The sequence below is a fragment of the Eulemur rufifrons genome, chromosome 19 (assembly GCF_041146395.1).
Source record: "Eulemur rufifrons isolate Redbay chromosome 19, OSU_ERuf_1, whole genome shotgun sequence".
Lineage (NCBI taxonomy): Eukaryota > Metazoa > Chordata > Mammalia > Primates > Lemuridae > Eulemur > Eulemur rufifrons.
In genome coordinates this window covers 7376932-7403182 of record NC_091001.1, presented here as the reverse complement: position 1 = coordinate 7403182, position 26251 = coordinate 7376932, and the positions used below count along the sequence as shown (strand labels likewise).

Below are 26251 nucleotides of genomic sequence, written 5' to 3'. Positions count from 1 at the left end.
CCGTATTTTATAGATAAGAAGACGGGCTGGGTGCAGTGGCTTATCCCTGTAATCCCAGCACTTTGGGAGGCCAAGGTGGGAGGATTGTTTGAGAACAGCCTGAGAAACATAGTGAGACCCCATCTCTACAAAAAATAAAAAAAATTAGCCAGGCATGATATCTATAGTCCTAGCTACTGAAGCTGAGGCAAGAAGATCACTCGAGCCCAGGAGTTGGAGGTTGCAGTGAGCTTATGATCACACCATTATACTCTAGCCAGGACAACAGAGCGAGACTCTGCTTCAAAAACAAAACAAACAAAAACAAATTTCAGAAAGGATTTAATCAAGGTCATCTAATGTATTAGATGAAAATCCAGGTCTGAAAAATGTCCAGTAGGTACTATTATGAGCACATAATGCAGTTTCAGTTAGGAAGATTCATTTATTCAACTCTTTTGGAAACTATGAAAAAATATTAATAGGAGTGAAATTTTTCTAAAAGAGGGAAGGAGGCAATGCCAAATAACCACTAGGTTGAGCGTCATTTCAGTTAAATTAAAGCCAAGAGGGAAAAAAAATCTCATAGTTAGAATTACTGATATAGTTGAACAAGTTAAACAGTGATCACTTTTTAAACATCTGCCTCCTACAACTAAAAGTAAAAACTTAAGGAATACCTCTTGCTATATTTCAAAACAAAAACCAATTATTTTTCTACCCTGAAATTAAAGCTACTTGTTTCTAGAGGACAGCAGGTTTTCAACTATGCCTCAAATAAAATAGCATACTAACATCTAACATCTTTGTTAAAGATGTTAGTAGAAACCTAATATGCCTGCCTCACATGTCTGTCTCTTATGGTTGACCCTATTCCTTAGAAATTACTATTGCTGTTCTCAGCACGACTTTTCCTTATCAATCCGTGTTTCTGACTACATCAAATAGAGGAAAATCACAGGAAAAACTAACTAATTACATAACCATCCTTTCTTCATTTAGCTTGGCATAGTAATGTGGAAATGTCTCTTTCTTACGAAGTTTGATATTCTTTTAGATCAATGATTGACACAGATCTAAGTTATATAAGATAGTAATAACTGAAAACATTTAACTATAACAAATATAGGAGATCAATCACTACTTTTTGAAATTCATCATGTAAGTGAAAAGATAAAACTTTGTTTAATTTAGTGGTTCTTTCATAAAGGTATGTTAGAAGAGAAACCTATGCTTAAGATCAGAAAAGCTACAGCATTCAATGTGTTCATTCAGAAAGATAATTAAAAGATATACAGGAAACATACAAATTGTTAGCTCTTTATTTAGCATTTTCTGCTTTTTGTGGGCTTTTTTTTTTTTTTTTTTTTTGAGACAGGGTCTTGCTCTGTCACCCAGGCTGGAGTATAGTAGCACGATCATAGCTCACTGTAACCTCAAATTCCTAGGCTCCAGCAGTCCTCCTGCCTCAGCCTCTAGAATAGCTGGGACTACAGGCACGTACCACCACATCTGGGTAATCTTTATTTAGCATTATTATGAAGTTGATTTTCACACAGAAAGGCTTTAAATGTAACAGAAAATAATACCACTTATATTTAGCAAACAATTTTAAACAGTAAATTACAGATGAATAAAATTTGTCAGATTTTACCCGTTTATCCAGTGTTCTTTCCCTTACAAAGCCAAGCAGCTGATCATTTACTAATGCAAGGTCTCTTTTGGCAGCTGTTATTATGGTAACAATGACATCATGACGAATAGCTTCTTCTGGATCATGAGATCTAACCTTCAAATATTCTGTAATAAGAGAAAAAAACCTTAAGCTAATTTTAGCTATGTAATTTGTTATGATTCAGAAAGACATAAGAGACTAGCAGTGCTTGAAGTTTTTGTCTATATTAAAACAATGTTTGTAAACTATGGCATGAATTAAAATTATTTTTAAGGCAGCAGTACTTTATTGTAATCACAAAACTATGCCTATAATTCCCTAGTCGCATTTTAATAAATAATGTATTTTACATCAACTAGCCTAGAAAAGTCAAATCACATTGCAGTATCTGATTTAGGTAGTTTGGAATTTCAGTTACAAATTAAAGAGTTTAAAAGAAAAATAGTATAAATGTTTATAAAAAGTTAGCTAATAGGTATATACCTGCATATTACATGATATAAATTCTAGAATGTTTTATAATCCCCCCAAAATTCCAAAATAATTTATAATACAAACTAAATCAAAACAAAGTATGTATTTCCTGTGCTTTTTGTAAACATCAGTCTTTTGATAGAAGGCACTTAATTGCTATTACCAAATAGGTAGATTTAAATGCGCTAGGTTCAAGGGAAGAATGAGAAAGTCTAGCCTAGTGCAGAAGATAATCAGTTTCCCACTTATTATTAGACATGTTGTTATATTAACATAATGATCTGTGTCCTTATCCAATGTCTTAAGGAATATTCTACTTCCTCAAACTGATTTCCAAAAAATTCCAAAAGATTAAAGTATAAAAATTTTAAATTTAATTTTATTATATAAACATGAAATCATTTCCTAGTACATGACAAATGAAGACCTGAAACCATACCAGAGTTAAAACCCGTTCAGAAACTGAAGTTAGGACACAGCCTACATCTAAAATATATTTGTATCATTATGCTAATATTTGTAAAAAAATCAACTAGCTTACCTGTGAGATCCTTTGCTAAATCTGGGTGATTCATTAAACAATGACTGGCAAATTTCACACTTTCTAATCTCACAGGAACGTGAATGTCATTAAATCTACATAGAAAAACATTGCTATATATTAATTCTAAGGCAAAAAAATATTTTCAAATAAGGTAATATGTAAATGCTTATAAACAATAAGTTACTGATTAGAACATGTGCTATTATGACAGCTAATGTGTTCTGAAGAATAAAAAGTACACTAATAAACAAAAAGATACATAATTTCACAAAAATATTTTCAAAACCAAAATGTGTTTGTCATATTAAAACAAAAAATAGTGTAAATGCATCCCTCAACTTAAACTCCCCACTTTGGAGAGCTAAAAATTTGAGAGCTTAAAATTATGCTACAAAATAAAAAATATTCAAAACATACAAAATCTGAATAAAAAGTTTATGGAGGAAAACACTGGAGGATTTGAGGTAGAAAACAAACTATATATAAAAAGCAGATTCAGGAATTCAAAGATGAGTGTATAAAATGTCTGAGTCACACTGCCTCACCAAAAAAGTTTCTTTTATACAGGACCAACTTGCATTAAATTGTTCTGTTAAAGGACTAGTGTATTCTAAGAATTCAATGAATATGAAATATAACATGTAGACTCAAAACTGAATAAGGAAAAACTGAGCAACTCTCAAATTTAAAATAGATTACTGGACAACTTTTAAAATATATTTATTGACGATAAATAATGTAATTTTAAATAGCAGGAAGTATTTTTATTTTTGATGTGATCTCATAAAATAATCACGTAAACTAAAGTTATTTAATAAATGTCTTTTTTGTTTGTTTTTGAAACAGGGTTTCGAGCTATGTTGCCTAGGCTGATCTTGAACCCCTGGGGGCTGAAGTGATCCTCCTGCCTCAGCCTCCCAAATAGCTGGGCAATATATATCCTAATGCCTATGGTCTTCTACCTTATTACCCAGAGATAATCCTTCTATGTTAATAAAATCTTGCGTTTAGGACTTATAATTTTCTAACTGGCAGAGAAAAATTAAACATTATTATTTATGATCAAGTAAATTACAAAGTATCAACACACTTAATGCTATAATTAAGGAAAATAATATTACAGAACAGACTATTATATTTTTGTTTCTATGAAACAGGAATCACTAGAGTTAGCAGGAAATGTAAAATGATAAATGTAAGAAGCCTATTACGGCTGATTTTGTTTTTGTAAGTAACTTAGGTGAAAAATGAAGTCTTGTATTTTTGCTTAAATGATTTGCAATAAATATTATGACAATCACTGGGATAAAGAATTTTTCCTCTGTATCTTCATAAGTGCAGTTGCTTCATTCCTATTTTAAGTTCTTATGGAGTCATGTTTAATTATTCAAATATTCAGCATTTATTTCTATTAAAACTTTCAAAATGACCTGTTCTGAGCAAAACTGCTAAGATATCATCATATCACTGTCAAGAGATTTCTCAGATCCTAACACACTAGTATAAAGACCATTACACAGTGAATTTATTTCAAGACATTCAGAACCAATCTTCCGAATCAAATAAACAATGGTGATTCTCAAGCATCTCCAGAATATTAATATATACTTTCCAACCAACTTTTGAAACAAAAGAAACATGTAAAGAGAATACATGGAGGAATTTAATAAATTTCATGGATTTTTTTCAATCTCACCATCAAGTCAAATGGAATTCCATCATTCTACATTCTTGAAAAGAAATGTTAAAAACTATTCAAGTTAAGGCCGGGCGCGGTGGTTCACGCCTGTAATCCTAGCACTTTGGAAGGCCGAGGCGGGAGGATAGCTCGAGGTCAGGAGTTCGAGACCAGCCTGAGCAAGAGCGAGACTCCGTCTCTACTAAAAATAGAAAGAAATTATACGGACAGATAAAAATATATACAAAAAAATTAGCCGGGCATGGTGGCACATGCCTGTAGTTCCAGGTAGTCAGGAGGCTAAGGCAGAAGGATTGCTTAAGCCCAGGAGTTTGAGGTTGCTATGAGCTTGACACCACGGCACTCTAGCCTGGGCAACAGAGCGAGACTCTGTCTCAAAAAAAACAAAACAAAACAAAACAAAAAAAACCAAAACAAAACTATTCGAGTTAAAAGCAACGCCATCTTCCACGTAAAATCATACAATTATACCAAATTAGTTAAAAACCCATCATACAATTAGATAACCTGCAGACCCAAAAGACAAACACCAATAAATGGATGAGTAAGTGGACTAACAAATGGCACAATTTCTTAAAATTGGATGGACATTGTCTTCAGTTTCATGATTTAAAAATCTTAACACTTAGAACATCCTGAGATGATGTCTACCTATTTATTCTAATGACATTATTTTAACACAAAACATATTAAAAAGTGTTACATGGATAAATAAGCTTTCTTCATAAAAAAAAAAAAAAATTGTTCTCCAAGAAAGATCACAACACAAATGCCAATGAAACCAACGTGTATCAATTAAAGTTATGATACATGTAGTTTCAATCAGTGGACCCTACCAACAAGCCTCCAAAATATAGATATCAGAACTGTATGTTCTCTTACCGTCCAAGAAAACACTGCCAAAGAGGACGATTCTGTGTTGCCAAATCAGAATCTTTAGAGCCAAACAATTTAGCTAGAAGTCGAACCACAGCTAACCGCTCTTCTCCATCATTGCTCTAAGGGAAAAAAGAAAATAAATGAAGAGGGAGCTTTATTCATCAGATTACAGAAAATGATAATGCAAAACATTCCCAAGAAGATACAATTTCATATTTCTACTTATAATGGTAAGAACTTTAATATATCACATGTTTTCATTTATTATGCAGAAGTTGATTTGATTCCATGTTAAATCATCTGGTTCTTTGCTCTTATTTCACACCCTCCCAACTGCTCATGTAGGCCTGCTTCACTGATTATTTGCATTCTACGCATTGGTTATAGACCTTTTACAAATGTGAAGATATAACATTCAACTCTCACATTAAGAGCCCTAGAAAAGTGTCTATGAAGGACAAAATTGCAAATAATTCTCACCCTAATAAGCTTTCTTTAGAAGAAATCTGTCCTATAATTTAAGCTTCAACATAAACACATATCAATTAAGATTTTGATATATTAATATAAAGTTTTAATCAAGGATCCCCTACTGACTGGAGAACACGATACTGAAGAATTTCATGATGCAGAAAAACTCATTTTAGGCCGGGCGCGGTGGCTCACGCCTGTAATCCTAGCACTCTGGGAGGCCAAGGCGGGTGGATCGCTCAAGGTCAGGAGTTCGAGACCAGCCTGAGCAAGACTGAGACCCCGTCTCTACTAAAAATAGAAAGAAATTATATGGACAACTAAAATATATATAGAAAAAATTAGCCGGGCATGGTGGCGCATGCCTGTAGTCCCAGCTACTCGGGAGGCTGAGGCAGTAGGATCGCTTGAGCCCAGGAGTTTGAGGTTGCTGTGATCTAGGCTGATGCCATGGCACTCACTCTAGCCCGGGCAACAAAGTGAGACTCTGTCTCAAAAAAAAAAAAACAAAACAAAACTCATTTTAATAGCATAGGAATATTAAGAAACAAAAGGTCTGGTGAATTAAACACCATAAAAAAGCAACACGAGTTGTTTTTTTTTTTTTGTTAAGATTCTCTTATTTCCTTATCCTTAACTAGTATATGCTACGAAAGTTCTGTTCCAGTTTCAGTAGCGATGCCATGTTTTAACATAAATTTATTCTGAAACCATACGGTATAATACAAACTTTTTAAAAATCATACTCACTAGGAAAATAAATGCAATACCCCAAAACAAGTGGTAATTTCCTTAAGGTGTTCAAATACAACATGTGGCTAAATTAATACCAGATAATCCAAGAAACAAATCTTTCTAGGAAAAGATAGAAACTAAAATAGAAAAATAAAGACCATGAGATAGAATTTTTTCTTTATGAATGCTTCAACAGTCAGGAATAGGGGTTTTGTGGGTCAAATAGGCACACTTATCAAACAGATGTGAAAATGAAAATTATACCAAGCTTTAACACTTTTAATTATAAAGAACAAAAATGATATCTTTTGACAAAGTTCTTCTCAGGTAGGGACAATAATGCATAGTAAGACTTTTTTTTCACTACCACCTTTTACTAAGTCCAACATGATTTCTTTCTTAAAGAAAAATTAATCTATCCCTTAAATGTCAAACACTAGAATAAGTGGAAATTTTATCTTGCTATTTGCAAATGACTACATTAGATCAGTGGTTATTTCAAATGAAGTGACATTTCATATCTAAAACCTACTGAAATAAAAACTAAGTGAAAACTCACCCTCCTGCCTTTTTAAAATTTAAAATATATTCCTTTAGTAAAGTTGGAATGATTACAGTGATGGTAAATTTTTTTGGTGCAAAGATCATTTGGAGCCACTGATATGCAGCTATATTAATTCATAAGATAAAGTGAACATTATCTTATGAACATATTAGATAATACACTGCTTAAATTACAAATACAAATATGGATTTTAATAATTAAGAGTGGATAAAAATTAGAAATTCTGCATTAACAATTCACCAATGATTTTCTAAAAGAAATTCAATAAAGCTACCCTAGTTTTTATTCTCTCCAATCCCACACAGAAAAGGTAGCTAACTCTACTATTGCTTCTAATTAGAAAGTAATTGATTCAAAACAATTTTCTGTGAAAACTTAATTTTAACTCCAACCAAAATGACACAACTATGATGGTTTTATAATGTTTTTAAATTTGGGGAATAAACGTAAATCAATCTCTCTCTTTCTCTCTCCCCCTTATGAAAAAAAAGTCTTATTTCTTGATAATTATAGATAGGGCTGAGTAGCACAACTCAGATTATATCTTAAATACATGAAAATAGTACTCTATGGACCTATGTAGTAGATCACTTATACAGCTGTATAGTAGAACAGTATAAAATCAAAGAAATTGTTATTTTGAACGATTTTCTCAAACACTGTATTGTTCTCAGAGAACTGTAAGCAAGGACTCTGAACCATACAAAGTTCAGAGATACAAACTATAGAAAATCACCACAGCCATAAACACTTTTTCAGCTCTCTGCTTAGCACATACTAATGACTCAAAAAAGGGACACCCTTACATGGGCACATAGAGTCAAAAAAAAAGAAAATTAGAAAAAATATTATAATTTTTTTAAAAAGTTAAAAAAAAAAAGGACACCCTCATTATATATGGTATCTAAACTAATCTAAACCTCAGTCTCTTCATTTGAGATGAGAAAACTTATACTGGTACAGGCTAGGATTACAGTCAGGAACATACAAGAACACAGGTAATGGCACCTGTTATAAGACAATAAACAAAATGCTCTACTATTACTATTACTTAGACACAGCATTAGTTCAGTCTGAGGTTTTTAAACTGTCAGTGCACGGTGGCTCAGGCCCGTAATCCTAGCACTGAGAGGCTGAGGCAAGAGGACTGCTTGAGGTCAGGAGATCGAGAACAGACTGAGCAACACAGTGACACCCTATCTCTTCAAGAAAAAAAAAAATTAGCCAGGTGTGCAACTGTAGTCCCAGCTACAGGGGAGACTGAAGTAGGAAGATAACTTGAGCCCAGAAGTTAGAGGTTGCAGTGAGCTATGAGGACACAACTGCACTATAGTCCAAGCAACAGAGAGAGAGAGTATCTCAAAAAAAAAAAAAAAAAAAAAGAAAAGAAAAGAAAAGAAAAGAAAACGCATACATCTGGACTTTTAAATAAAATCATCTGATTTTTAAATTCATTCATTCATTGTTAGTAACTAAAAAGAAAAATCTCAATGAGATTATTAAATAAAATGTATCAAATTAATCCTATACTTAAGCTGGATACCATTAATTAGCATCCATTGCTTTAGATAAACAAAACTATGGAACAATGAGAGTATGAATACCACAGATTCCCTCAGTTTACATTAAGTTCACAAATGGGAATCTAAAAGTCTATTCCCAATCCATTCCTACCATCCTATCATGGCAGGCTTCTTTAAGGGTTAAAAAGGCCTAATTTTACATATTCAGGTTCTAAGGATAGATTGGGGAGAAATATCTTAATGCCTTACACTTAGAAATCATTTAGTATGGAAACATCTTTAGGTTGTTGTAAAAAAAACTCCCCCCCCAAGACTGAGACTCACTCTGTTGCCCTGGCTAGAGTGCTGTGGCATCAGCCTACCTCACAGCAACCTCAAACTCCTGGGCTCAAGTGATCCTCCTGCCTCAGCCTCCCGAGTAGCTGGAACTACAGGCATGCGCCACTATGCCCAGCTAATTTCTTTCTATTTTTAGTAGAGACGGGGGTCTCGCTCTTGCTCAGGCTCGTCTCGAACTCCTGAGCTCAAACGATCCACCCGCCTCGGCCTCCCAGCGTGTTAGGATTACAGGCGTGAGCCACCAAGACTGGCCAAAATAAACTCTTTTAATAGTAAAAGAAAAAAAAAAAAACACCTTGTTTTCTATATAACATATTTCCCATTACCAGAGTTTCTTATGGGTAAACTGTTACTGATATGATGTCCTTTATATTATGCTTATATAAGCATATGCTTATAATAAAGACAATACGGAAAATCTTTAATTATGTACATAGTTTTTTAGGAAATGAAAAATCTGAATTGGCCGGGCGCGGTGGCTCACGCCTGTAATCCTAGCACTCTGGGAGGCCAAGGCGGGTGGATCGCTCGAGGTCAGGAGTTCGAGACCAGCCTGAGCAAGAGCGAGACCCCGTCTCTACCAAAAAATTGAAAGAAATTATCTGGCCAACTAAAAATATATATAGAAAAAATTAGCCAGGCATGGTGGCGCATGCCTGTAGTCCTAGCTATTGGGGAGGCTGAGGCAGAAGGATTGCTTGAGCCCAGGAGTTTGAGGTTGCTGTGAGCTAGGCCGACGCCACGCACTCACTCTAGCCCAGGCAACAGAGCGAGATTCTGTCTCAAAAAAAAAAAAAAGAAAAAAAAGAAAATAAAATCTGAGATCTAATCCAAATCTACTTTAACTGGGCAAAATACTTCATCTTAAATTTTTTATCTCAAGAATCAAAACCGCTGGGTGCAGTGGCTCACGGCTGTAATCCTAGCACTCTGGGAGGCTGAGGCAGGGGAATAGCTTGAGGTCAGGAGTTTAAGACCAGACTGAGCAAGAGCAAGACCCCATCTCTACAAAAAATATAAAAATTTAGCTGGGTGTGGTGGTGCTCTGTCTGTAGTCACAGCTACTCCGCAGGCTGAGGCAGGAGGATCCTTTCAGCCCAGGAGTTTGAGGTTGCAGTGAGCTATGATGACGCCACTGCACTCTAGCCCGGGTGACAAAGCGAGGCCCTGTCTCAAAAAAAAAAAAAAAAGAAATCAAAACTGCAATGTTAGTTCTAATTATAACATAGTTTAGATTTAAGGATCAATAAGATACTGGATATAAAAAGTGTTTTCAAAAAGTACAGAATATGAAGCAAATTTAAGGTGTTAATTTCTGTAGTTCAGCAAGGATAAGGGATTGAGCATCAGGTTTCATATTTTATTGAGGAGTTATGAATTCTTTGCTTAGCTGGCTATAAAGTCATACAATGAAATTTCTGTCTTTAATTTACACCACGAAAGGGTCACCCTTTGAGCACTCAATTTAAAGACTTTTGATGTTCTGAAACATACCTAATACTGAATAGCATTTAATACCAACATATGATAAATTTCTAGGATAATACCATTTTTATATCTATTACTTGTTTCAGCGTGTTTATCAGTAGGTACTTAACAACTAGGTATATTACAATTTTCCATGTAAATTCTCCTATCACCAAGATGAGAGATACTGTTTTATTCAAATGATTGAAAAATGTAAACCTTAACTAAATATAAGGAGATAAATTGAACTCACATTTTATTCTTCTACAGTTACAGAAAAACTATGTGATATATATTTTTCCTTTAAAGATTAAATGGCTTGAATATTGGTCAGTCCTACCTTCAGTTTGAATTCAAGTTGCGGCATGACAGATAATAATAAATGAGGATCTATAGCAAAAAGTTCCTGAATCAGATCAAATACATGTTCTGACAAATCACTTACTGACGATCTTCCCAGCACCAGGACTTGATTGAAAAACTATAGGAGATATTAAAAACAAAAATAAAATATCCATTTCATGTAAACACTTGTTTTCTATAAACACATGGTTTTTAAAAACTATATAATTAGGCATTACATATACAATTGAATGGTGTGACAAAGAATAGGTGTTTGAATTACTAATATATAACAGTCATCTAAACAGAAGAAATAAACCTCCAAACAATATCAATTATGAATGTTTAAAAAGTAAAATAAAAAGAATTCGGTTGTGGGCTATATTTTGAATAAGGGTACTATTTCTAGGAATCTTTCTTTTCATTATGACAAAACAATTTAGACAGTTTGTATAGTTCATCATAGGGAATTTTACAGAGAAATCTCCTTGTAGCAGAGAAAAAAATTTAAGCCTCAATCTTTGGTTTTTCTTTAAATTAATCTAATTTTTCCATGAGTTTAGTATGAGGTTTTATGTTTGTTTTGGTTTTTATTATAATACCAAGAAAAAGTGAAATACATTTTGACTGAAATGACAAAAGAAAGAAAAAACTGATGATACAAAAAGCTAATTAATAATTTAAAAGAATGCTAAGGAGAAACAAAGAGTATATAATACCAAGAACACAAATTATTATAACAGATAACTACCACCATGCCCTACCTCCCATACATACTTAGAAAGAAATATTAAATTTAGGCCAGGAGTGATGGCTCACATCTGTAATCCTAGCACTCTGGGAAGCCAAGGCAAGAGGATTGCTTGAGCTCAGGAGTTCAAGACCAGCCTGAGCAAGAGCGAGACTCTGTCTCTACTAAAAAGAGAAAAATTAGCTGGGCATCACGGCACACACCTATAGTCCCAGCTACTTCGGAGCCTGGGCCAGGAAAATCATTTGAGCCCAGGAGTTTGAGGTTGCAGTGAGCTATGATGACACCACTGAACTCTACCAGGGGTGACAGAGTGAGACTCTTGTCTCAAAAAGAAAAAAAAAAAAATTATTCTAGAGATGCAAGGATGGTTCAACATATACAAATCTATAAATACGATTCACCACATAAATAGATGCAAAAGCAGATACCCTATTATCCTCTCAATAGACTCAGGAAAAGCATTTGACAAAATTCAGCACCCTTTTTATAAGAACTATTAACAAAATAGGCATAGGTAGAACATACCTCAAAATATAAAAGCCATATATGACAAACCCACAGCTAACATCATACTGAACAGGGAAAAACTGAAAGCATTCCTGCTTAGAACTGGAACCAGACTGGAACCAACACATTGTCACCACTTCTATTCAACATAGTACTTTAAGTTCTAGCCAGAGCAAACAGGCAAGAGAAGGAAATCAAGGATAGCCAAATGGGGGCAGGAGAGGTCAAATTATTGCTATTTGCTGACGATATGATCTTACATGTAGAAAACTCCAAAGATTCCGCCAAGAGACTCCTGGAATTGGTAAATAAATTCAGCAAAGTCTCAGGTTACAAAATCAATGTACACAAATCAGTAGCATTCCTATAAGCCAAGAACAGTCAGGCTGAGAATCAAATCAAAGACTAAATACTTTTCATAATAGCAACAAAGAAAATAAAATACCTAGGAATATATTAACCAAGATCAAAGACCTCTACAGAGAGAACTACGAAACACCAAAGAAGGAAATGGCAGAGGATGTAAATAAATGAAAAACACATCATGCTCATGGATAGGCAGAATCAACATTGTTAAAATGTCTATACTACCTAAAGTGATTTACAGATTCAATGCAATCCCCATTAAAAATACTGTCATTTTTTGCAGATCTAGAAAAAATAATTCTATGCTTCATATGGAACCAGAAAAGAGCCTGAATAGCCAAGGCAACCTTAAGTAAAAAGAACAAAAGGAGGCATCACTTTACCAAACTTCAAGCTATACTACAAAGCTATGGTAACCAAAACAGCATGGTACTGGCACAAGAAAAGAGACATAGACCAATGGATCAGAACGGAGAACCCAGATATAAAACCATTCTCATGTTGCCAACTGATTTTTGACAAAGCAGATAAAAACATACACTGGGGAAAAGAATCTCCATTCAATAAACGGTGCTGGGAAAACTGGATAGCCACATGTAGAAGACTGAAATAGGAACTGCACCTCTCATGATGGATAACAGACTTGAAACTAAGGCATGAAAGTGTAAGAATTCTAGAAAAAAATGTTTAAAAATCTCTTATAGACATCGGTCTAGGCAAAGAATTTACAAAGATCCCCAAAACAATAACGGCAACAACAAAAATAAATACATGTGACTTGATCAAATTAAAAAGCTTCTGCATAGCCAAGGAAACAATCAATAGAGCAAATAGACACCAACAGAATGGGAGAAAATATTTGCATGCTATATATCTGATTAAGGGCTGATAGCCAGAATCTACAAAAAACTCGGACAAGTCAGCGAGAAAAAAAACCAAACCCCCTCATAAAAAAGTGGGCAAAAGGAAAGAAGATAAACTAACGGCCAAGAAATATGAAAAAATTCTCAACATCTCTAATCATCAGGGAAATGTACACCAAAACCACAATGAGGTTATCACCTAACTCCAGTGAGCATGGGTTCTATCAAAAAATCCCAAAGCAACAAATGCTGGTGTTGATGTGGAGAGATAGGAATACGTTTACACTATTGGTGGGACTGCAAAGTACTACAAACTATGGAAAGCAGTATGGAGACACCTCAAAGAACTAAAAGTAGACCTACCATTTGATCCAGCAATCCCACCACTGGGTATTTACCCAAAGGAAAAAAGGACATTTTATTTAAAAGACACCTGTACCCAAATGTTTATAGCACCATGGAAACAAAGTGCCTATCAATACATGAGTGGATTAGTAAGATGTGGTATATGTATACCATGGAGTACTGCTCAGCCATAAAAAAAAAATGGTGAACTAATACCTCCTGTATTAACCTGGATGGAGCTGGAAACCACTCTTCTAAGTGAAGTATCACAAGAATGGAAAAACAAACATCACATATACTCACTATTAGATTGGAACTAATAGAATAACACTCGTCTGCACATATGGAAATAAAACTCATTGGAAATCAAACAGGTGGGAGGGGAGAGCAGGAGATGAGTAAATTCACTCCTAATGGGTACAATGCATACTATCTGGGTGATAGGCACACTTATAACTTTGACTCAAACTGTACAAATGCAATTTATGTAACCAAAATGTTTGTACCCGCATAATACTCTGATAAAAAAAAAATTTAAAAATGCTAAAAGGGCAGTTGTATGCAACTGATACAAACATATATTTCTGATAATACCATAAATTGATATATTTCTTTCAAAAGCAGCATAAATTAAGAGTTGAAAATATTCATATTTACTATGCAGACCTTGAAAAGAATGAAGACAGTCTTAACAAAATACACACACACGAATGAGCATAGCACACTACTTCTGAAAGGATATATAAGAACCTTTTGGTCACAGTTATTTTTGAAAATTGAGAATACGGCGTTCAAGGTTGAAGAGGGTCACTTTTCACTGTATACAGTTTTATACTATTTGGGAAAAAAATGTTTAACCTGTTTAAATATTTAGTTAATAGAAATAATACTAATATAATAAATACTGTTTAAACTACTAAGCCCTCATTTAGGTTTTATCTGTGGAAAATAATTCAACAATAGATAAATGCTACATTCACAAAGAAGATTAGTAAAGGAAAAAACACAAAAAAAACCCTAAATGCATAACAATAGGGAAATGGGAATGTATCAATTCAGCAGAACATTTATAGTGAGTCATTAAATTTAAAAAGTCAAAATATGTAAAAATATATATAAATGAAAATACAAAGTTTTACATCAAGTATGCAGGGAAATAGGTATAAACATGATGAAATGTACAATGGAATTAATTGGCACATTAAGGTAGTGGAGTTACAAAATTTTTCACCAAATTATTGATTTTTTAGTAAAAAAATAATAACAGAACAAACCTCTACTCAATCGTTTTTTAAAAAGTATTTTTATTACTATATATAACAACTATTCACGAGGATGAAGAAACAAAGGTTTCAGAAGAATGACCTAAAAGATATGAGGAAAATATATAAAGAAAGACACAGAGACCCAAAGATAAAAGTGCAAGAAGAAAGTGAATGAGGTCAGCATTATCAAGAAAATAATAAAATAAACATAATAAATACAAATGCAGATGGGGGGGAGTTGTAGACAAGTTTTCATAAAGTAACATCGATCATCTTGTGGCATTTTAAAACAATGTCATGAAGCTTACGCTGCATTTTTCTAACTTTGGTTATATTAAGTTCTTTTGTATTTGCTCTAAACAGCTGAAATTTATAGGCTAAATGGACACGTAAGAGGTTCTAATAAATTAGTACAATGGATTAAGAATTACACAATATGGAATAAATAGATAGATACATACATTGGCAATGCATGCCTCAATAGTCTGGACTGTCCTTTTCAATAGGACTTTTGCAAGGTCGAAGGACTGTTTATTTAAGTTCTGAAAAACAATAAAAACATGTAAAGTTATAAATAATTCAGTGAATTTATGAGATAGCACCATTAGAATAGTGTAGTCCTCAATCTACTAAAATATGAAGCAAAAAATATAACTGAATTCCATTCAAGGTCTTACTCAATGTCCTCTAGTCATGTGGTCCTAAATGCAGAAGTTGCAAATTGAACTTATCAATCAAAATCTAAAACGTGTTTAGATAGTTTGCTAAAAGCACAATCCTATATTAAGTTTTTGATGTGGACCTAAGGCTTTTTGGTTTAACCAATGTGAAATGGCAACTACACCCATGTATCCTAAACAAAAACACACACACACACACACACACACACACACGCACCCCCGTCTAATGCACGACCCTCAGTATTTCACTATTTAATTAATGTATGTTGTAGGGGAAAGTAGATCTGGAAAGTTTTCCAAATAAAAAGGGTTCCTGATCAATTATATTTTTGAAATTCTGAATATTATGCTTCCTCTTCAAGAGTCTCAGTGTACCGTCACAAATTAAAGGGTTTGAGAAAGATTGAGAAAAGATATATTTAATTTTTAAAAACTAGTGAAAAAGGAATTTTTGGTTTGAAGAATACATATTAACATCTCTATATTTTGAAGTTTTGGACCAAATTGAGGTTCATTCACCATCATCTCACACTTCTCCCAAAAAGGGAAACGTACACTCTAAGACAGTGGTCAGCAAACTTTTTATGTGATGGGCCAATGGCAAATATTTTAAGTTTCAGGGGTCATACAATCACAGCTGCAACTATACAACTTTGCTACTGTACCATAAAAGTGGCCATAAACAAAATGAAAATGGCTGTGTCCCAAGTAAAACCTTACATAAATAAGTAATGGTCCACATTTGGGCAACAAGTTGTAGCTTCTTGACTCCTGCTCTAGGCTTTTACTTCATTAACAAAAGGATAAGTTTAGTGTAAAATTACATTTCTCTTTCTTAAAAAGGTATATTTCCTGCTCATAAAAGTACTCTCTTCCTAGAATATAAAAACCAAATATGCCATCTATTCCTCTCAAATTCTTTGTCTCACTCTGCCTAAAATATACTCCCCTTTGCCATATTCTCAAAATTTATCAACTACAGATAGATTTGAATTAATAAAATGCAAATAATATTTAGAGAGTCAAGAATAGAATTTTAAATTAACCTTATCTTTTTGTGAGTAAGTGTAAGACACATTGTTTATGTAATCTGATGATAGGTTAATGAACCATTAGAAGAAAAGAACAAGAGGGCAAATATCAACATTGGGGTAGGCTTGAGCAGAGCCCAGTGGTGGAGCTCGTGGGGAGCCAAGTCCCTCAGTTTCTTAGGAGGACCTGGTGGAGAGAAATAGAAAAAGGAAATGGGGAGAAATGATACAGCTCCGAATCATCCTTTTCCCCTTAACATTAACTATATAGCTCCTGCTTCTGCCCAAATCTTTTTCTGAAAGTGCCTAAGAAAAATGTACAATATGGGTTTTGAGAAGAAATCCAAATGCCTATGTTCCACATCTATGTTACAAAGGAGAAAACACATTTTTTATCCAAATGAAACTACCCAAAATTCAACAACCCAAACCCTTAAAATTCTCAGATTAGTCATGAATAGTGAATATGAAACCTTTTTAGTTTCCAGAAAACAGGGAGAACTTAACTGAATGAAAATCTTACATAATATGTTAATCAATGTATCTTGTAAAAATAATAGCTACAACACTAATGTGTGTGAATCTATTTTATTTGGGGCTGGAGAGTAATTACGTGAGATTGCAAATGGTCATAAAACAATTGTTCATTCTTATGAGAAGCACTACCTTTAAATATTAACCTTTAATATCTTCATACTTTACAGACCTTATGTGCAGGAATGAGGTTAATAAGAATGGAGTCCAGTAATTCTTGAGTAACTCCATCACCTTCCATGATGATAGAACTCATCAAGTCTAGCATGTGCATTTGTACCTTCTTATTGTGGCTGTTGCTAAAAAAAGAAAAAGAAAAAAGAAGAAAAGAAAGAAAATTCAGGAATATAAAAAGAAAATTAAACTTTCCAGTTTAAAACAATAATCTCAGACGTAAAAGGATTTTCACTTGAGGGAACAGTGCCAATAACAGCAAAGAAATTTTGATTACTCTATTTACTTTCTACTACTACCAAAGATGTTAAGGTACTATATTCTACAAAAAAAAGACCAACATAATTTTTAATAAAGTATATTTTCTTCCACTCACATTAAAAAAAGAAGAGAAAGACTTTTATAATAAATTAAGTCTCTACACAACTAGGACTCTAAGACATGCCCCAGATTTTAAATGGTGATAAAATTTTACGTAACAGAACAACAAAAAAAATATAACATAATGAATGTGGACAGTTTTTTCAACCTTTTCTCCGCTCTTAGATTTTAATAAATTCCTCAAAATAACATAAAAACATATTTAAACACCCCAAAACACCTAAGCCAACACAAGTAATTTTTGCTGTATCTTTGCCATTAGAAGTTTTACTTCACCAATACTGAAAATCAAAAGCCTGATCTAAAGTGTTTACCAGAACTTATAACTAGAAGGTTCTGAAAATGTCATCCTGGTTATCTCTCAAAGAATTTCAAATAGACAAATGAAAAATCAATACGGTATAAAAAGTAATGCCAAGAATCAGTTTCAAGTGCTTGTCCAGTGAGGCTTGCCCTTTCTTGCTACTTTTTGTTTTCAGAGATAGGGTCTTCTCTGTTGCCCAGGCTGGAACTCTTGGGTTCAAGTGATCGTATTACGTCATCCTCCTGAGAAGCTAGGACTACAGATACCTGCCACTGTGCTCACCTGGCTAATTTTTAAATTTCTGGTAGAGATGGGGGGCTCTCGCTATGTTGACCAGGCTGGTCTTCAACTCCTGGTATCAAGCAATCCTCCTGCCTGGGCCTCCCAAAGTACTGGATTACAGGTATAAGCCACCATACCTGGCTTTTCTTGTTACTTTTGAAACCTAGTCAGCATATGAAGAGGCCAACTTGCAGACAACAAGATATGTGACCCAGTTCTCCTACTACCTCCCTCAGCCAACTGCCAGATGTCCTGCCAAGTGACTGCAAACACTGGAGTAAATCTAGTCCAGACAAAAACTGCCAAGCAGAATCCCAGGCTATATAAAATAGTGGTTGTCTTAAACTATCAAGTTTTCAGTTGTTTTGTTATGCAGCAAAAGCTAACTAATACAAAGGTAAGGTGTCTTTATTCTATCATTTACTGTAAGGGCCTACTGCTAGTCAAATGCCACAGGAAGCTTTTTCCTCACACAGTCTTTCCATAAGCTTCTGTCCCTAGGCCAGGCTGGTCTGATCCTTTCCTATTTATTCCAGGTTAACACCTAGTCCTACTTTTGTATCTAAGGAAAAGAAAAACATAATACAGTAGTCATAAAAATCTACAGAAAACTCTAGAAACATGCTGCCCAATACGCAAACCATTAGATACATTTGGCTAGTGAACACGTGAAGTACGAAAAGGGCCACATGTTGAAATGATAATACTTTTGGATAGAGTGTGATAAATAAATTATTAAAATGAATTTCACCTATTTTACACCTTTCTTAATGTGTCCATTAGAAAATTCAAAATCTGTGTAAGATATCTTATGTTCATTTGCATAAAATGTAATGTTCTAGAACTGTGGTCCCCAACCCCCTGTTAAGAACCAGGCTGCACAGCAAGAAGTGAGCAGCAAGCGAGTGAAGCTTCATCTGTATTTACAGCTGCTCCCCATTACTGGCATCACCACATAGGCTTCGCTTCCTGTCAGATCAGCGGTGGCATTAGATTCTCATAGGAGTGCAAACCCTACTGTAAACTGCGCATGCGAGGGATCTAGGATGTGGCTCCTTATGAGAATCCAAGGCCTGATGATCTGAGGTGGAGCTGAGGCAGTGATGGTAGAACTGGGGAGCGACCGCGAATACAGATTATCATTAGCAGACAGGTTTGACTGCACCATAAACGTAATGCACTTGAATCATCCCAAAACAATCCCCCCCAACCCCCGGTGTGTGGAAAAATTGTCTTCCATGAAACCAACCCCTGATGCCAAAAAAGGTTGGGGACCACTGCTCTAGAACACACCTCATAGCTTGGTTTACTATACAAAAAACAAACAAAAAACTGTACTATACTGAAATTAGAGCTTGGGCTTTCCTGTCCAGCAATTTGTCTTTGGATTAGACACCATATAGGGGTGGAGAACCTGCTGACTTGGGGCCACATGTGGCCTTCTGGATCCTTTAGTGCAGCCTTTTGACTGAATCCAAATTTTACGGAACAAATCCTTTTTATTGAAGTACTTCTAAAGTTTAGTACTTCATTGTATAAAGTCTCATACTATCTGCTTTATGACTATATGTTGTTGCCTCTGTTGGATAAGTTTCACCAAAACAAGGGCTCTGCTTTATATTTCTATATTGTTTCATAGCCCCCAACCCAGACTGGGGCACAGAGTCAATGATAAATTGATATCATAGTTTAAAATGAAAGTATGAGGGCAAAGTCAGCTTTCAGAAAACAGAGTTTTTGTTTATTTTCCTTTTTATGTTAAGTCTTCTAAAGAGAACAATTCCTTATAACTAAAAGATCTTAGTGTACATGTAGAGTACATGACACTTCGATATACACAGAAAGAAAAAGAGACAAAAAATGCTTAAGATAACTTACTTGATCACTGAGAAGAGAGTCCTAAAAAGCTGAATAAAAATTTCATTGCAATCTTCCAAATCAAAGCAGATGTTATACGATTTAACCCAAGCTAAATTCTAAGATAAATAAAAATATTTAATTACACATACACAAACTCAAAAGCAAACTCAGTAAAATTTACCTTTTAGAATGAGAAATCTATAGTAAAGCGTATAAAGACAAAACATATAAAATTACAAGTGTTAAATTAGTCATGAATTCTGACTTTTAAATATATATAAACATGATGGCATCAACTTTCTCAAATTGAAAAATACTAAATATTTTTATGTCAGTAGACATACATATAGAAAATTTAAGGGGCAGTGAAAATCTGTTTTTAGATTAGAGAAGAATAAAAATAGAAAGATGAAATTATAAGTTATAGTTTCAAATAATATACAGTTTTTCTGGTAGAATATGCTTTATCTTTCCAGGATATGAATAATAATAAAAAGATTACATTTTCCTTATGATATATAAAAGATATTTTATTAAGTGGGCTCTTATAAAACCAAAAAAGATCCATTTTACATAACGAAGTTACTATGAACAATTTGCTACCACATAAAATAATGTGATATTTATTAAATAAAGTTTATTTTTTTACCTCTAATAAATAAAAGTATCTATTAAACTGTGGACTCTTTGTATCCTCCAAACCTTTTAATTGTCTGGTAATAAACAAAAATATGTCCTGTTAAAAAAATGATAAAATATATTAATTTAGACACAAAAACTTTTCTTTCACAACACATTAATAGTCTGTATATATATTATCTGTTACAAACTACAATAAAAGAAAATTCTCCTTTAGCTGAATGCCTTGGGACTGGCCTAGTCCATTATTTAAAATAACTAGAAAAGATCAAATCATATAAAACCAAATCCTCTACAAGCAAAGAGTGTTACTTCCACAAATCTTTAGGTTTTCTTATTCTGAGAGGACAACAGGTTCTACATGTTATTACCTTTTCTTCTACTATGGTGCTTCCACTTCACTCTCTTTACCTTGCATCATGACAAACAACTATCTTCATTTTAAGAAGCTGAATATGAGTCTTTCCATTACTATTACTTACATGTAAATAGTATTATAATTTTCAGCAAGTAGTTTTGAAATGCATGAGTGACAAGTTGTATAGAACAAAGGCAACAGACTAGTCTAAGGTTTGTATTTTTCATGATGATAGTGCTCCATAACTTAATAAGCTTTATTTAGAAGTTTTAACTCAAAATAATATCAATATGCTACAAAATGATTTTTGGACTATTTTAAAGAAGGCAGTTCAAAGGATTAAAATTTGCCAAGAATAAAATTACTCAAAATATGAAATCACCTCAAAAGATCAATTTAAAAGAAGAGTTCTTCAAACATCTGAACAAAGAACCACCAAGATAAGCATATAATTTTGCAGATAGAATAATGTGCAAATTCTGGTATGCTATTGTTTTAAAAAGTATTGGTAATTTTCTATTTATCCCTTGAACATAGACATCTGGGCTTTGTGATGGATTCTCCAGAAAATTAGGTAAGAGCAGATACAGCCTAGTTTTGAATTACACCTTTCTATGCCTCATAAAAATAGTCATGGTGCAGATACTCAATAAATATTAACTGAATGATCAGTTTTATAACTTATGATATAATCTTAAGATAACAAGATTAATACGAAACCTATGCTCATAAAGGTCAACTACACTATAAAAAGGAAATGATTCTATAAAGACTACATTTACCTTAAGTTTATCGTGAGACGTATATGGAGCTTCTGGGGCATAGATTCGAAAGATGTCAGCCAAACAACATGCTACAAGGAGACGCACATCTTTATTGGGGTTCCTGAGGAAGAATTCAGACGCAAGATGCAAGGCCAATGGCAGATACTGCTGTTTTTCGTCTTCTGAGTCCTGATCCATATCCATAAATGTTTTTACTACCATCTGTAATAGTGTATAAAAAACAACATAATGCAACTCCTGGTATTTAGAAATCAGTGTACGATGCATTTTTTTTTAATTCATTTCCATTATAACACAAACTAATAATCAGTTACTATCAGAGGGTTCACAAATTTTTTTAAATCTTCACTTAAGAATTTGGAAAAAGATCACAAGCATGAAATGACTAATCTCAAAGAAGCCTATAAGCAAGCATCTACTTTTGCATTACTCATATATCTGCATCAGCACCTGATTTATGAAGAATTTAAGCTGGATGTGGTGGCTCACGCCTGTGATCCCAACACTTTGGGAGGCCAAGGCGGGGAGGATTGCTTGAGCCCAGGAGTTCTAGACCAGCCTGAGCAACATAGTAAGACCCCATCTCTACAAAAAAAATAAGAATAGAAAAAATTAGCCAGGTGTGGTGGCACACCTGTACTCCCAGCTACTTGGGAGGCTGAGGCAGGAGGATCTCCTGAGTCTAGGAGTTGGAGACTGCAGTGAGCTTTGATTATACCACTGCACTCCAGCCTGGGAGACAGAGAGAGGCTCTGCCTCAAAAAAAAAAAAAAAAAGAGAGAGAGAAAGAGAAAAAGAAAGAAAGAAAAGAAAAGAAACAGAAAAAGAAAGAATTTAAGACTCTTTCATTTATTTTATATATACCCCAATAAAAAGTTCCTGGCCCCACAAAGACAACCAAATTCACTTGACATTTGGCAACATCACTGATTATTTTTCTGTTATATTTCATTATCAAAGCTACCTTGTTTAGACTTTTTAAAGCTGCTATTTCATTTCACACTTTAATGTGTTTTGCGCTTCACAATAAAAAGCCATGTTTAAATCCTTTATATAGTTATACTTCTGATTACAAGCTTTAATTATAAATAACCCCTGCTGTTATTTATGGTTATAAAAGTAAGAAATGCACATTTTAGAATTACTATAAAATGCAAAGGAAAATAATGGTAAAAATGAAAGAAAAATCCATAATTTCTCACCCTTATTAAAGAACCACTGTTTACATTTTTGTATATTTATGCTAGCCTGTTTTCTCTGTAAATATGCAAATTACTATATTTCTATCAAATAACAATTCTTCTCTAATTATACATCATAGTTTGCATAATTTGTCACCATTGTCAAATACTGAAGCTGTACTTCTATTTCTATTTTGTCAAGACTTTTTACCATAAATGTGTTAAATTTTATCACATTTTTTTGGCCCCTGAGATGATCATATTTTCTCCCTAATTCCGTTAATATAATAAATCCCACTGGCTGATTTTCTAATTTTAATCCAAGTTCACATTTATAAAGTCTAATTTTATTAATTTTAGTCCAAGTATGCAATCCTAAAATAAAGCCAATTTGGTCATTAAACTTTCATGTATTATTGCATTTGATTTGCTATTATATTGCTTCAATATACATGAAAGAAACTGGCTTGTAACTTCTTAAGACAACCTTGTCGGGTGTTAGTACTAAAGTTACATTGACTTCAAATAAATTGAAAAGTAATCCCTCTTTTTTCCTATTATTGTAAACTGAAAGTTTGATAGTAAAACTGGCTTTATTTCTTCCTTAAATATTTAGGGAAGTTCAACTGATCAACAAAGGAATTATAATAGAAATTAGAAAATATTTTGAACTGAATAATAATGAAAATACAAACTACCAAAACTTGTGGGATTCAGTTAAAGCTGTACCTAAGGGAAATTTATAACCTTAAAATGTGTATACTACAAAAGGAGGCATGAAAAATCAATGATGTATATTTCCTTCTCAAGAAGTTATAAAAATAGCAAATTATCGATAAATCCCCAAAAGGTACAATCAAGGGGGGGAAATGTAGTTAAGAGCATATATTAATGAATTGGAAAACAAACATACAAAAGAGAAAACCAACAATGCCAAATGTTGGTTATTGTAAAGACTAATAAAATTGATAGATCTTAGCAAGAATAAATCAAGAAAAAATATAGAAGTCACAAATTACCAATTATCAGGAATGAAAAAAGTGGACATGTAATAACACATGCTAATAATGATGATACATTACGGGGAGAAGAAAACCTGTCATATGAAATATAAGATCTGAATAATCCTGTTTCTATGAAAAGAAACTGAATCTGGAATTAGAAACCTTTCCACAAAGAACTCCAATGCCAGATGACATCATTGGTGAAAAGTCCCAAACTAGACAATTTTGCATAGATGTCTATAGTATTAGCTACTCTGCTCATATCAAGCCTCTCTCGCCATTCTGCTGTTACAACTACGTATCTTGGTTTGGAAATGCAGCCACTGGTAAGAATCTACTTTCAAAGTACAGTCATGCATCCAATGGTGATACATTCTGAGAAATATGTTGTTAGGTGATTTCATCATTTTGCGATCATAGAGCATACTACAGCCTGGGCTATATAGTATAGCCTATTGCTCCTAGGCTACAAGGAGCATCTGTACACCATGTTACCGTACTGGATACTACAGGCAATTTTAACACAATGTTAAATATTTGTGTATCTAAACATAGAAAAGGTATAGTAAAAATACAAATATTATAATATAATCTTATGGGACCACAGCCACATATATGGTCCACTGTTGACTGAAACATCATTATATGGCACATAACTGTACAAACATCCCTGTGAAAGTTAATACCTATTAAACATTTTATCCTCGTTATCTATGAACATTTTAGTAGAGATTGTTATCCAGTTGAAGAAATGACATAGAAAATAACACCTTGAGTTTAAGAGCACAAAAATGGAAGATGTGAAAAGATCAAACATAATTATATAATAACTTTGGTAGAATTAGAGAGACCACCTGAAATCATCTTATAAAGATCCCTTCCACACAGACACAATTCGCCTAATCTTGACCAACAAAATGCTCAAAACTCATATTTACAGATAAGTAAACTAAGGATCAGTGTTTAAAAGTCTCCTAAGTTCCTGTAATCCTAGCACTTTGGGAGGCCAAGGCTGGTGCATCGTTTGAGCTCAGGAGTTCGAGACCAGCCTGAGCAAAAGTGAGACCCCCGTCTCTACTAAAAATAGAAAGAAATGATATGGACAACTGAAAATATATACAGAAAAAATTAGCTGGGCATGGTGGTGCATGCCTGTAGTCCCAGCTACTCAGGAGGCTGACAGGAGGATTGCTTGAGCCCAGGAGTTTGACGTTGCTGTGAGCTAGGCTGACGCCACGGCACTCTAGCCCAGGCAACAGAGTGAGACTCTATTTCAAAAAAAAAAAAGTCTCCTAAGTTGACAAAAGTCCAAGGAGAGAACATACAAACCACAGAGATATTAGACCTTTATCTTGAAGGCAAGAAAAAGCCACTTACAAAACCCCCCACTGCTAAATTTGGCTTTAAAATTAAAAAAGAAAGAAAGAAAAATTACAAAAAAGAAACAGAAAAGCCACTGAATTGTTTTGAGAAATAGCATAATCAGATTCATATTTCATGAAAATACGTCTTTAGTTAAAAGGTAGCCAGTAAAGAAATGTCTCGCTCCCAAGGAAGAAGCCATCAAAGCTAACGTAGCTGGACTTTGAAGTCATTAGAGGCATCTTACTAAGTATTCTGAAGCAGTCAGAGCAAGTTTAGCAGGAGGTAAGAGATGACATGAATAGGGCAAACTGTATTTCTAAATACCATAACTAAAGAGTTTTAGATTTTATCATATACAAACAGGAATCATCAAAAAAAAAATTATTATTATTTTTTTTTAAGTAGAAGCTGGGTATGGTGGCACATGCCTATAGTCTCAGTTACTTGGGAGGCTGAGGTAGGAGAATCACTTGAGGCCAGGAGTTGAGGCCAGACTCGGCAACATAGGGAGACTCCAGCTCTTAAAATAATTTAAATTAATTTTTTTTAAAATACTTTTTTGAGTAGAAAAGAGAGATGTGTATTTGTTATCTACTGCTATATAACAAAATATCCCCAAACTCAGTGCCTTCAAACAATAAACATTTATTTATCACACAGTTTCTGTGGATGAGTGGCTTACCTATGCATTTTGTGGCTTATAATCTCTTACGAGGTTGTATCTGGTCATGGCTGCAGTGATCTAAAGGGTTGACTGGGCCTGGGCCTGAAGGGCGTATTTTGAAGGTAATTCACGCATGGGGTTGTAAATTGGCACTGGTTGTTTTTGAAAGACCTCAGTTCCTACATATGTGGGCCTCTCCAAACCACTCAAGTACCCT

At 33.9% G+C, this 26251-nt stretch overlaps 1 protein-coding gene across 4 annotated transcripts in view; it reads right to left on the bottom strand.

Annotated features, from left to right (window-relative positions):
- The window catches only part of PDS5A (PDS5 cohesin associated factor A), a 131304-nt gene that overhangs the window by 68093 nt on the left and 36960 nt on the right, over nucleotides 1-26251 (bottom strand). For all 4 annotated transcript variants that reach the window (XM_069495178.1, XM_069495177.1, XM_069495176.1 and 1 more), the window contains exons 3-11: nucleotides 21818-22021; nucleotides 20688-20774; nucleotides 20057-20154; nucleotides 17210-17336; nucleotides 15254-15334; nucleotides 10691-10831; nucleotides 5254-5369; nucleotides 2670-2764; nucleotides 1634-1779 (exon numbers count right to left, since the gene is read on the bottom strand). In XM_069495178.1, the coding sequence (XP_069351279.1) occupies nucleotides 1634-1779; nucleotides 2670-2764; nucleotides 5254-5369; nucleotides 10691-10831; nucleotides 15254-15334; nucleotides 17210-17336; nucleotides 20057-20154; nucleotides 20688-20774; nucleotides 21818-22021 (1095 nt within the window). The remainder of the gene's footprint in view (nucleotides 1-1633; nucleotides 1780-2669; nucleotides 2765-5253; nucleotides 5370-10690; nucleotides 10832-15253; nucleotides 15335-17209; nucleotides 17337-20056; nucleotides 20155-20687; nucleotides 20775-21817; nucleotides 22022-26251) is intronic.